This window comes from Xiphophorus couchianus, chromosome 14 (genome assembly GCF_001444195.1).
Source record: "Xiphophorus couchianus chromosome 14, X_couchianus-1.0, whole genome shotgun sequence".
NCBI lineage: Eukaryota > Metazoa > Chordata > Actinopteri > Cyprinodontiformes > Poeciliidae > Xiphophorus > Xiphophorus couchianus.
Genome location: NC_040241.1, coordinates 9,262,698 through 9,276,063, shown reverse-complemented (window position 1 = coordinate 9,276,063; position 13,366 = coordinate 9,262,698). Strand labels below are relative to the sequence as shown.

The 13,366-nt window shown below is 40.0% G+C and overlaps 2 protein-coding genes across 2 annotated transcripts; one reads left to right on the top strand and one right to left on the bottom strand.

Annotated features, from left to right (window-relative positions):
- The first annotated feature begins 1,686 nt into the window (after positions 1–1,686).
- tex261 (testis expressed 261) lies at positions 1,687–5,934 on the top strand. The gene is made up of 6 exons (XM_028038969.1): positions 1,687–1,882; positions 3,499–3,578; positions 3,666–3,819; positions 3,992–4,059; positions 4,143–4,245; positions 4,997–5,934. Exons 1-6 carry the CDS (start codon positions 1,813–1,815, stop codon positions 5,110–5,112), a joined length of 591 nt encoding a protein of 196 aa, XP_027894770.1. The 5' UTR covers positions 1,687–1,812; the 3' UTR covers positions 5,113–5,934.
- A 165-nt stretch (positions 5,935–6,099) lies between these two features.
- ankrd53 (ankyrin repeat domain 53) lies at positions 6,100–13,090 on the bottom strand. Its single transcript, XM_028038968.1, has 6 exons — positions 12,838–13,090; positions 12,521–12,599; positions 11,546–11,748; positions 11,165–11,329; positions 10,955–11,075; positions 6,100–10,009 (listed from the first exon to the last, which is right to left on the bottom strand). The coding sequence occupies exons 1-6, from the start codon at positions 12,888–12,890 to the stop codon at positions 9,458–9,460; spliced, it is 1,173 nt and encodes a 390-aa protein (XP_027894769.1). The 5' UTR covers positions 12,891–13,090; the 3' UTR covers positions 6,100–9,457.
- Between the last annotated feature and the right edge of the window lie 276 nt (positions 13,091–13,366).

Here is a 13,366-nt window from a genome sequence, read left to right as displayed (position 1 = left end):
CTTCCCTCCCTGGGTGTCTCTTTCTTTCCCAAAGCGTGATCCTGCAGCAGAATACAGGCTGCCTCTTGTTTTGGCACATTAAGGCTGTCACACCCCGAGCCCAGAGGCGTCGCTGAAATAAGAGCCACGGCTTCCCCTCCTGAAAGTTTTTAAATAAATGCAGCAGAGCACCCCCATCCCCACACACTCCCTTTAGTTTTCACACCTCTCAGATGCTGCATATATATGCGTGCATGGATGAATGGATGCACACACCTTTGCTCCTCGCTGCCCCTCTATACGCCTCAGCTGAAAGCATTTGAAGGAAAGAGGACGTTCCTCTCACCTTTCACTCTGACACCGTTTTAGTGTCTTCACACTGTTTCGCATTATATATTTACCTTATTTAACACTCGCCTTTTCACGCCCAAGTATACATTTTTTATTGTTTTGAACCTCAGTCTTAAAAGCGGCACCTTTTAAGGTGTAGAAATGCATGGCACCTGCTTTTTTTTGTTATTGAATCTATACATGTGTGTGTGTCCTTGACGTGGGAGTAAATGACGCAAATACAGAGGGAAGAATAGCGTAAATTCCTATTTCTTTTTCTTTTAACATGTTCTATGGAGACGACATTTCTAGTCATTTAAATATCATTTAAATAAGTATGACATTCATAATCTAGATGTCATAATTTATGAAATATACATCCCGTCTTGAACCATTTCAGTATTCTTGGAATAAGCCGGTGCTTCCTGTTACAATTGAGCTAAAACTAACTCAGAATTTCGAGAACAAAAAGCTGTCAAACCAACCATCAAACATGATGAAAATAACTTATTTTTAATGGGTACATGAGTTCTATTGTTTATCATAAAATCCTTATGGAGAATGTCTGACTGTCAGGTCTGAATCAAACAAGGCTACGCAGTACGACAATGACGCCAACATTTCCAACTCTGAATTCCTCAAAAAACAAAACGAAGCCTTTGTAGCGGCCTAGTTAAAGTCTGTACTTGAATTTGACTGAGATGCCATGGTGTGGCCTTTACGTGCAGCGCATGGTTGAAAACATGCCAGTGTGAGTAAATTAAAAGTAGTTCTGCTAAGAAGAGTCAAACAAAATTCATCCACATTGATGTAAAACAAATATTGACAGCAAATGTTTGTTGGCCACTGTTGCCAACAAGGGTGATACACCCAGTTATTACAATCAGAGGACAAATAATTAGCTTAGTTAACTAACTGGTGGGTTTGGATAGCTTCTTTCCTTAATAAATGAAATTATGATTTATTTATTTGTGTTGACTTACTCATGCTGCCTTTGTGATATCAAAATTAGTTTAATGATTTCAAACTCTTCAGTGTATCAACAATGGAAGAAATTTGTAAAGAGGCACTATACCTGATCTGGGAGACTACCAATCAGAGACGAGTGATGCCAGAACCATTCTTGTTGTTACTGTTGGAGAAACCTTAATTTCATTGTCTCATCTGGCTAAGTTTGCTTTAATCCGTTCATTTATTAGTTTTAACTACGTCTTTTGAAAGTTATAGTTTTAACGGTGTGCAAACTAGTTCAACATTTCTAATTAAAACAACTTACCATTAAAATTTTTGACAAAATTGCATTCCTGCTCCTACCACGGGTGGCGCTGTGGCGACAGCGTCGCAACACTCTTGTCAAAAAAAACAACAACACTCCCTTCTTTCCTGCACTTGTCGACTCGTGCTGAAAACACAGCGGAAAGAGCTCTGAACATCGCTAGCAGGCAGCTAGCTTATTTTAGTCTTTATTCTCTTTATTGTGTGTGTTGTAGCCTATGCAGAGACATGTGGTTTATTTATTTACTGAGCTGGCTGTCGCTGATCGTCCAAGTGTCCTTCGTCACTCTAGCGATAGGTGAGTTTAAGCTGAGAATGCCCGCAGATTATAACGTAGCGGCTCAAATTAGCTTGGTAATGCTAACGCCGTGAACAGGTGAATCAGCTCAAGTGAAAGTCAGCGGAGCTTCGAAAAACAAAGTTAATGTCGCAGTTTTCACTTTACTGGGCCGATTTCCACACAGGAGATGCAATTTATATGTAAATGTGTTGGAAAGTAGCTAGCTAGCTGCAGTCTAATTCCCAGCTTGTGGGTGTCCTGTAAAACTAATCTTATAATCTAGAACAAACTCTGACATTACTTGGTTAAACGAAGATCAGAGTTACAGCAGCAAACTGAAACTTGACGACAACAACGCTATCAGTTTCACAAAGTCAGTGGGAAATTGATTATGTGTGGAAACAAAGTACAAATGTTTACTGATTAATAAATTATTGCCCAGAACAAACAGACCAACAAAGAAGCACAGAATCAGTTTAGCTGGCTGGTGTCAGGCAGGCCTCTTTATTTTCTAATGTGAAACAGAAAACATAACACACAATATGAGAGAAAAAAATACACTTTAATATTGTTTTTATTCAGGACTGAAGAAACAATCCAGAGATGACTTATTCATTTGTTTTTAGAAAAAAATGGCTTCAGTAGGAGATATTTGAACACGTGTACGTTTTGTTGATGCTGTTTGTTTTCTTCGGGGGCTCATTAAATTTGTTATTCACTAATGAAATGATATTATGTTGAAAAGTATTTCCTAAAGAGAAGCTGGTTTGAAAAGAGAAAAAACTTTAACGAAAACAAAAAATGCAATTAAATCAAATTGTTTTAGTGAAACTACAAGCTAAACCGGAGTGTGATAGCCAGATCGTTCCTACATTTTTTATTGGTTGTGCATCAGAGGGTATTTGAGGATTTTAACTCCAACTAAATTAAATTAGATGAAAGTCTTAACAAAATCTACTAAGCGACACATGCATGTGTCACATTCAAGAAATGATGAGAAACAGGTTTAGCTATTTAGCGTTCACTAAGTTTTCTTTATAATTTGAATAGCTGTTGTTTCTCAAATAATAGTTTGAAACCCTGACTGTGTGGATAACTCACAGCAGGGATTTAAGTAGCTTATTGTCATGAACTTCTTTTCTTCTACTTTGTTTTTCCTTTGCTGATGGGGGTAAAAAAGGCCCATCTTAAACTAAACAGATAGTGGTTTAGAGACAAAATATCACCTACTACTCTGACCTACATTTCCCCAATACGCTACTGTGGATTATTTTAAATTGTGCAAAAAACTAATACTAAACAGTACCAAGAAATATTGAACAGTTCATGAAGATAAGATTGAATGTGTGCTCTTTAGCCTAATCTAACTGGTGGAGAGTTTAGCATGGTTAATAATGATCACGTTTTAGTTTTAGAGAAATATTTGTTTGTAAGGCTATGATTGTATCTATGCTGGTAATGCTGTCTAATACATCTGTAAGTGTTTCGACTGACTCCAGTCTTGCTCCAGTCATGAAGCAACGATACCATTTATACCCTCTGACGCCTGTATTAGCTCCTTGCTAAGCAATCTTGCATCAGAGATGTTTTGCAGCCTGCTTAATCCCAGTTATTTACTTTTCGTCTTCCACCAGCGGCTGGCCTATACTACTTGGCAGAACTAATAGAGGAGTACACAGTAGCCACAAGCCGAATAATAAAATACATGATCCTGGTGAGTATGCTGGTGCAGAACGATGCACTTTTTAATCTGTACGGCTCACTTGTACCGGAGTCTCACTGCGTGTGAATATATGTCCAGTTCTCGACAGGTGTGCTGCTGTGTCTCTACGTCTTTGAAGGTTTCCCTCTGTTCATGGTGGGCGTCGGCCTCTTCACAAACCTGGTGTATTTTGGCCTCCTGCAAACCTTTCCCTACATTCTGCTCAGCTCTCCCAACTTCATCCTCTCCTGTGGTGAGCACGGCTTGGATCAGATTTCATTATATTCTGTTACAGGACTCACCAATACTGAAGAATATGTTAACATAATAAAGCAACACACTAACTGTTGAGGCTTGATTACTCGCTTCTGGTCACGTGCTACTGTTTTCACCATGATTTGTGTTCTTTTGTTTTTACACTGCAGTGTTAGTGGTGGTGAACCATTACATGGCCTTCCAGTACTTTGCACAAGAGTATTACCCGTTCTCAGAGGTATTGCATTTCATTACAGCTCTGGAAGCATGGAAATGTGTTTCTCGTCCAGTTTTTTACTGACTCTTTCTGACTGGTATCAGGTGCTGTCCTACTTCACCATCTGCCTGTGGGTCATCCCGTTTGCCTTCTTCGTGTCGCTGTCAGCGGGAGAAAATGTACTTCCATCCACCATGCAGCAAGGAGGTGAGAATCTGGTTATGGCTGATAATAGTTTAGAACAATGGAGGTTGAAAGTATAACCTGACAGGCCTTCATCTGACATGTAACCTAGAGAAAAATGTGCCTTTTCTTTACTGTTTTTTTTTTGGATATTGACTTCTACTCGGTAACATCCCAACATTTTTGGGACTGATAAGAGGAATAAGTTTTTAAGGCTTTTTAATCCATCGATCAGATCAGACGTGGGTAAAAATCTCTGTCTGGTTGTCAAAATGTGGATATATGTCATTTAAAGTTAGCTGTGAGAGGAAATATTTGAAATACAGGGTGCCTGCGCATCCTTAAAAAGTCTTAAGTTCATGTAGCTAAAATTAAGGCCTTCAATTGTCTTAAATTTTTTACAAAAAAATTGCATTGGTCTTAAATTTGATTATCACATCTTACATTTTGTTGTGGCAGTACTGTTTAATGTCACACATGTCATTTTTTTTCTCACAGGACTTTTTTGTCAGGCAAAAATTTATGCACAGGCATCTTCATTGCATTCTGTGACTCAGTTGATGCTAGGGTTACTAGCTACTAACTGCTAATATACTTTTGTTAGCTAGGCGTTTTTTTTGCTAATAGGTGGATGAGACTCATTTTCACCTCAATTATTTTCTTGTCTGTACCAGATTTCTTTCTTTTGACCTTTCCGTTTTTCGAACTGTTTACTTCAGCTCAGTTGAAGCCCTTCCTTTGACGTTTTATTTTCGTCTTTGTTGCTCTTTTTCAGACGATGTTGTGTCAAATTATTTCACCAAGGGCAAACGGGGCAAGAGGTCTGGGATCCTCCTCATATTCTCCTTCCTCAAGGAGGCGGTACTGCCCAGCCGACAGAAAATGTACTGAAGGGCTCGGATTCGGGGCGCCGGGGATGTGTAGGTGTGTGGAGAAGTTGGACAACAAGCGGTAGAGCGAGAAGGACGTTGGAAGTCCTTTGTGGATTAGACTGAAGCAAATCAGTGGCCAAAACATGGAAGGAAGCGCACAAAAAGGATGGACCAATAAACAGACTGGATGATTAATTGAGTTTGCAAAGGCCATGTTCATCTTTGGGTTTGTTCCGACTGCCAAGAGCACCTCTTTGAGACCTTTTTTTAGGGATCATGACTGTAGCGCAGTGATTTTTGTATCATCGACATATTTTTTAAGCTTTAGTATCAAAGCAATTCTGAGAGAGGGGTTTAAAATACTAAATGACAAACTGACAAACTTGCTGCGGATGGATAAATCGTAATTGGATTTCCTTTTTGAAGATTTATTCTTGTCATTTTTGTGTTTGTCTGATTAAGTCTTCAAGGTAGCACCAAAGTCACAAAGAGGGGTGAAATATTTTCCACTAAATGAGTAAAATAGATGAGAGAGAGAGTAATGGTATGAAAAGCGATAATCTTAGAAAGCACAGCAAAAAACATGTAAAACGACTCAGATGCCGAAACTAACAAGAAATCCAGCAATCACTTTTAAGTGTTACTTGAGAGTCTGCGAGGGAGTTCTCAAATAAATATTATGACTTTCGTTCCAGTGATTAGGTGTAACCTAAGAAAAATATACTTTGTAACTTTACTTCCTATAAAATTGGTCACATAAATGCATATTATAGGTCTTAATCTTAAGTTTCAATACATCACTTTTCTCTGGTTCAATTAAACTGGGTGTTTGTTAATTTGTCATTTCGCAGTTTTGGTTTTGTACCGTAGAAGGAGGGGTGTAAATGAACTGTTTTCTGGGCGACACAGATGTTTCTTTCATTCATTTGTGCCCGTAATGGGAACGGTTCGTATCGACAATGCTGCAACGCGGGTCGTTGAGGCTTGAATCCGTCGTACTGTAAAAACAGTACGACGGATTCAGGAGTCTTTCCACCACGTGTTGTGTGACGCCAGAAGCTTCACCTCAACCGTACCGTTGGCCAATGAAACCGACAACCTGCAAGGCCCACCAGGGGTAGTGTGTTCTAAAAACAGACAAAGTCACGTACCGAACCGCACCACTCGTTGCAAACGAGGCGCGCGTTCCTACCTGACTGTTTGTCCCTACAGTAATCACTTCCTAAGACTCATGCATCCATTCAGAGCTGCTTTGGGGATGTTTCATACCAACAGTGTGTCAGGTTGTACCTCCAGTACTGCTATTGTACATGTTGGAGGACGTTTCTTCACATTCTGGGATGTTTTGGACAGATTGTGTGGCAATTTGCACCTGTTTTAGAGACATTTGTTGGGGAACAAACCCATTCCTACCTAACTACCAATTCAATTCATACCAACTTTGGACGTTTCATACCTACTATAATCCTATATATATATCTTGATGGTGCAAGGTTTTTTAGTCTGTACCAGATTTGACAGCCAAGGCCTTAAAGCAATTTCATAAAATCTATTATAAGAAAATGCAGCGATGAGATTCTAATAAGCCTGATATGCAGGCAGAAGGTTACTTAGTTATTATGCATTAATCAGGGATTGTAAAATCTGATGTCAGAAGAGTCAACTGACTCAAACCCGGGTCAGAACCTCAATCAATGACAAGTAGATAAAACCTCTTTAATTATTTTTCCATATAAACTTTTTTTTTTTAACCAGCCCTTTGTTCTACGTTTTGTTTCATACACAATCTGGACCCTCGCCTATTGATAAACGATCGCTTTGTGGAGAACTCTGTTGTAAGTTTTGAACAACTGGATCTGATTTTACCCAATCGCTAATATTTGGTTGTGACATATGTAAACTGCAAGCTCAATGAAACTCGCCGGAAACTGCGTTCACTGACCCAGTCATCTACATCTGGTCACATTGCTTGCAGTTGAACCCGATCACGACTCAGCAGCACTGACGACTGGCTATTTGTCCTAATGTTGGAGTTTAAAGTAATAAAGCTGGGGGGCGGGGGTTTGTTGTTCTAAATGTATTTAAGACTAAATCTGACATGAAAGCTTCCTACATGTTAAATCAAACCTGTGAAATGATTTTGTTTTGCAGGATTATTGATACCGAAGGACAGAAGCTGCACAAACTAATTTTATTAAAGAAACGCTAAAGCAGCTGAAACCGTTTTTACAAAATTCATCGTAGGTCGGTATGTACACAGATGTGAAATAAATAATTTTATGAAACAAATTTGTGGAATATACTTGATGTTAAAAGGAGACAAAGTGTTGCGGTCATAAATTCCAGTTCAATAAGGTCAGTGTATCCAGTCGACCAGACAGTTGACCTTCACCATTCTCAGAACGCGTTTCTGTGCGTGAGCCTGTCAAACTGAATGGGATGATGTTATTCCAGTCTCAAGTGACTTGGTCACAGGGGGAGCACCAGGTTCATAGTGGTGTGGACTCTGACCCCGACCGAGGTGTGAAGTGCTCCGTCAAGTAAAGGAAAAAGACAAAACCACAACAACACACACACACACACTCCAGACCACCAAACGCCTTCAGCTGACAGACTGTGACTTGTGGTTCAAACTCGCATGCTTGTTCAGAACCCCTCACCTGGATCCTGGTTCATTTCCCCAGGGCAGATCAGTGAAAGTGCATACATCTGTGACAGGCGACCCAGTTCACTGAGGTTTTCTCACCTTTCACTCACCCTGCGCCAGCCCTGCTTTCATTGGGGTAGCATCCGGAGAGCATAACATGTTTGGCTTTGTCACTTTGGCTACGTATTGTCAAACCCTGGGATATGCAGCGGCTCTCAAAAGTCTGCACGTTCCTTATACAATTCCAACTTTTCAAGACCATGACAAATCACTTGAAACGTTTTTAGCCAGCCTAATTGTTGGGGTTTTAAATTTCATGCTGTTTTGCTAATGTTTGCCCAAGATTTGCATGCAATGCCCCAGTCTGATACTATGAAGTTTACTGGAAATGGCTTGTGCTGTAACCAACCATTCTCCACCGTGAACAGAAAAGCGATCGAGCTGAACAAAGCAGCTAATTCCATATGTGGAAGCTTGGTCAACATAGACTGAATGGCTTTACTCACTTTCTCCGCTGCCATTACTGAAACTACAGGATGACTTAAATTCTAAAGCACAGCAGAGAATCAACGTCATTCTCAACTTCTTCTGTTCGCTCATAGACCCAGGTGAAAATGGAGGAATCCAGTTCAATGGGAGAAAGCCCAGGCAGGAGCACTCAAGGGAGATGAGAATCGAGCGGGATTAAACAGAATGCCTACGGCCAACTTAATTTTTCTCAGTTGGTGGTGGTCTGTGCTGTAACTGCACTTCCTCCATATTTCAGACATATGATGAATACACGAGAGTGTTTTCATGAGTAGAATATAACTTGTACTGGCTGGAAATTACTTTACAGACGTGTTGGGCTCTGACCAGTTTCGCTCTAGTGTCTAAATTAGTTTTGGAAAGGCTTCTGGTTTTGGTTCCTGTCACTGAGCAATGAGTATATTTATTCTTACACTTCTCATAACTGACTCCTTTATGCAATAAGATTTCGAAGCTCTATAACCTCGCATTGGGCTAAAGGATGGAAATGTCAAGGAAATCGATCACGAACAGCTGAACTCTATTTCAGGTTTATCACATTCATTAAAGCCCAAAAAATGTCGTGTGTGCTCTTGTGCAACCAGGATATTGGACTATTTTTAGTTTTTAAAAATATTTTTCCTCTAACATTTTTGTTGAAATGTACGCAAAATGGGAAAGTTTGGAAATTATTCTTCATGGCTGGAATTTTTTTATGGGGAAAAAAACTTCAATTTAACAGTGTGTGTCCACTATAGGGACCTTCTTCAGCTGTAAGATAAAGCAGAGATTTGTTATTTTCTGGAGCTCAGGATTACTGTTCATATAACACATTTACACCCCAGCATTTGCACATTATGACACGATGCTATTGCTAGCAAAAATAAAATCTGACAAAATAAGTTTACTGCTTTTTTACTGTGCATCGTCAGCCTACTTAATGTGGAACAAACACTTTGTCTGATCTTATTTTTTATGTCAATTGGGAACAAATCATCTCTTTGGGGGTTTAATGGAAGAAACTTGTGCAAACTGTGTAATCTGATAGATATTTGATCAAAGTTGTTTTACTCAGGAAGACTGTTGACACTAAAGTAGACAGATATTTGTTCTAACAGCATCTACATCTACGTGCGAAGCCTCAAAATTTTTCCTCCATGATGTTATAAAGGATTTTATACTTAATTTTATTGCCTGGACATGAGAAAGACTAGTAGTGTCCCAGCTCCAGGACCTCAACCAGGTGCATGACCACCTCTGTCCAGGGAGAGGTGCTCCTTCCCTGAGGGAAACCTTTGTGCTGGACTTTCTTGATGTCCCGCGGCTCAAAGTCCCATGACGTGTTGAGCCGAGAAGAAAACGCTCTGGGAAACAACAATCTCTGAATCTTGTCCAGAGGCAGGTCGGGAGCGAGGTGAGGCGCTGTGTCCCACTTGGTCATGTAGTGAAGCCTCTGGTTGATGCTGTTCTTCAACAACATGACATCTTTCCTGAGGTCTGGGTCTGTGCAGGGTTTCTCTGGGTGGAGGCCAAAGACAGTCCAGGGACTGTCGGGTAAGGGGGGCTGCTGTGCTTTGGAGACGTCCTTCTTTTCTTGAATGTGTTTGGACTCTCCCTTGGTAGGTTTTGGTTGCCTCTTGTTCTTCTCTGGTGAGCTGCAGTTATTGTGGTATTTGGACGCCTTGGATCTGGGCGTGAGCGTCTTCAACGGAGACAAGCCTCTCTTCTTTGCCCACTCTTCAACCTTCGCTTCAATAAGGGACTGTTGAAGCAAAAATGGAGAAACAGCGTCTGAAACAGTTTGACTGTGGAATTAAAGTCATGTCCAAACATTTAACAATTCAAACTACTAAATGGTTTATGCTAAATATGGGAAATTATCTTGATATATCATATTATTATATCATTATTGACATCAATATTGTTATTAATACAACTAAGAGAACTATTAATAATACTCGTACCTAAAGGAGTATTGTAAGCACATCTTTGAATTTCCTGCATTAATAAGTAACCTGAGAGTAGAATGAAGATATTTTGCTACAATACTCATAAATAGGACGATATCATAATTGTGATGTATTGGAGAAGGATTGGGTTTTACTGCTACCAAATCCTTTAAATGTTTTTTTTTTTTTACTAATGTCATTTTATTTGTGATATATAACGTTCAGTAAAGAACAGAAACAGCCTTACAAAGGAAATCCCCTGAACGTCGTTACATTTGATCAAGTTACACGTAAAACTTAAATGTATTAGGAATTTTCTCTTGAGTCTCCGTTGTAGAAAATCATCCCCACAGCATAACGCTGCCTAAAAAAACACCTAAAAATTCTGCTTTCATTTTTGGCCTTGTTCGAGCAGAGCAACCTCTTCCATATGTTTGTTGGGTCCTCGTACATGGCTTGTGGTAAACTGCAAGTAGAACATTGTTGAGTTTCACTCTTCCATAATGTGAAGAGCATTCAAAGTTGCCCTGGCAACAGGCTCTCCCACCCTGAGCTGTGAATTTCTGCATCTTAGGTTTGTACTTAAGCGACCAAAATGTGCAAAAGTTCAAGGGATGTGAAAACCTTAGCAAGGGTTTGTAGAAATTTAAAGTACTGGAATCGAGAAACTGAAGCCAGTGTTTTTGCCTTAATGGAGACTTCGTAGTTAATTCGACGTTAATGTTTTGCGGTGTATATGCTACGTATCACGAGCTCACCTTTTCATTCAGATTTTTCTGCTTGACCAGATCTATGAGCTCTCTGTATAACATCTGAGTCAACTGTGTCTCCTCCATTTCGTCCTGCTTCTCACAATACCACAAGCAGTGCTTCAAGTACCTGGAAACACAGAAGGGCTCAGTGTGAATTAATCCGACTTCAGGTTGTTTTGAGGTGCTTTCGTTTCGCCGTCGTCTTTAGCTGCGTACCGTGCTGTCTTCCTGTGGTTCCAGATGTGCGCCATGTCCAGAGGCGTCAGCCCCATTTTGTCCCTTGCCAAAATATCCGCTCCTGCGTTCACAAGCATTTCTGTGCAGCTGAGGAGGCCCCTGCTGGCGGCAGTGTGCAGCGGGGTTTCCCCTGAATTTGTTGCACTAGCATGGGACAAAAAAACCACAACAAAAAACAAACAAAAAAAACCCCATTACTTTTTAAAATCCATACTTTGCTTTTTTAAATTAATTAATTAATTCATTAATTAGTTTTACAGACAATAGTTCTTCTTAAATCCAGTTGGATATAAAAAAAAATGCAGCTGAATTAAATACCAATATTCATAAAGAGAATATTTCTGTAAGAGGGGGCCCTACGCGTTGATATCAGCTCCTTGCTCCATCAGGTATTTGAAAATGGTGTACGTGTTGGAGAACCGCTGTGAGGACAGAACGATGTGCAGGGGCCGGCGACCTTTAGAATCACCGAGGTTGACCCACAACGGCCTGGCCTTTATTATGAGCCGGATAGTATGCAGTTCACCATACAGGCAAGCTATATGGAGGGCTGAGAGTTTCTCCTGGACAAAGTGAAAAAGCATTTTTATAATCCAGCTCTATACAGACACAATAGACAGTGATCCCTGTTATTTCTGTTTAATGGCACTCAGTAAAACACTAAAAACTGTTTTTATTTGATTGCGCTGATAGTTCATTTCAGGGTTCCGGCACATTGTTGCGTCAAAAATGTTTTCTAAAGTCAGTGTTCAGTTTCTTAGGCAAGTTTTAAAGCACTAAAACAAAAATGTTGTCCTTATGGCTGTAAATATAAACCCTGCTAAAAAAAAACAAAAAAAAAACACCGACTGAGATGAACTAATAGACAGTTGGACGAAGGAACATCATAACGGATAGATGTATGGATGCATTGACTCTTGGTTAAAATGGTCAAAAAATACATGAATGAATGAATAAAAAATGGATGTTAGAAAAATCTGACTCATGAATGGAAGCGTAATTGGATAAAAATGGATGGATGGATAGAGAGATAATAAATAAATTCTAAACAAAATCATCTAATGGGACTTTCCATCTTTATACAAACATGTAAAATATTTAAATGAAATTTCAAATCTCTTTTTTCCCACTTTACTCACATGTAGAAATAGAGGAAGACGTTTTGCACGACACCTTTCGACTGCATGCCCGATATTCTCTTGTTAAATAATAAAAACCCTATGCGATTTTGTGCAATAATAACCATCATCTACACATGTTTGTTTATTGAAACGAACCAAACATGGCGTCAGCACAATTATTCAGCAGCTTCTGATTTTCCCAGTCTGACCTCACCTCCGCCAGCAGCTCAGTGCTGTCAGGATCAACATCTGGCAGTACCGGCTCACCAGATGAAGCTTTACGGGAACTCTTCCTGCGAGGCAAAACCACAGTGACAGAGCTGCAGAACCTTACAAGTGAAGCTAGTAGGGAGGATTTTATTTCATTTGCCAACATAACCAAATATCACTTTTCATGCGTAACGTAATATGGTTTAGTACGCAACTGCTAGCGTTCAGAGAATACGCATGTGGAAAAAATTCAGACCTAAGCCTTCAGCAGAAGCTAAAAACGTCAAAAGTTTCAGTGGTTTTTAAAAAAAAGTTGTTTACCTGCTCTTACCTCGTCCGCGGCCTCGCTTCCTGCTTGTGTTAGAGCGCTCCATGGTTGCCACGGAAACGTGTTACCAAGACACACGAACGCTGAAAGCTGCGTACGGAAGCTGTCCTTCAGGTAAAAGGAAAACAGGGTTACACCGCGTTGTAACTGTGTCGTTCTCACGTTTGAACAATATAATTGTCATGTTCCGTGTTTTTCTGTGTGTTTATTTTGAGTTTCCTGTGTATCTGTGTCTCAGTGTTGTCCTGTCTCGTTCTGTCGTTTCCGTTGTCCATTCCTTTTTACGGTTGCTACCGGCGTCGAGCCGTGGTTTCCCCTCGGCCGTGCTGCCCGTTATTTTGGACATTAAAATCATTCATTTATCACATCCTGGGTCTACAGCGTCAGCCTCACCACCTCAACACACCGCTTCATGACAATAATATGGCGTTATTGCGGTATCGTGACGTTTTATTTATTTTTTTAAAACAACTTCTTGTTTGTAAAAACGTGTCGAAATATGTTTTCTTCACAAACTATAGA

Excerpts from the sequence above, each read along its gene's own strand:
- tex261 (XM_028038969.1), top strand. The coding sequence starts at position 1,813 with ATGTGGTTTATTTATTTACTGAGCTGGCTGTCGCTGATCGTCCAAGTG. Across the intron at positions 3,820-3,991 it reads CAACTTCATCCTCTCCTGTG|TGTTAGTGGTGGTGAACCAT; the intron begins GTGAGCACGGCT and ends TTTACACTGCAG. Across the intron at positions 4,060-4,142 it reads AGTATTACCCGTTCTCAGAG|GTGCTGTCCTACTTCACCAT; the intron begins GTATTGCATTTC and ends GACTGGTATCAG.
- ankrd53 (XM_028038968.1), bottom strand. The coding sequence starts at position 12,890 with ATGGAGCGCTCTAACACAAGCAGGAAGCGAGGCCGCGGACGAGGTAAG. Across the intron at positions 11,330-11,545 it reads CAAGGAGCTGATATCAACGC|TGCAACAAATTCAGGGGAAA; the intron begins GTAGGGCCCCCT and ends GTCCCATGCTAG. Across the intron at positions 10,010-10,954 it reads AGAAAAATCTGAATGAAAAG|TCCCTTATTGAAGCGAAGGT; the intron begins GTGAGCTCGTGA and ends TTGCTTCAACAG.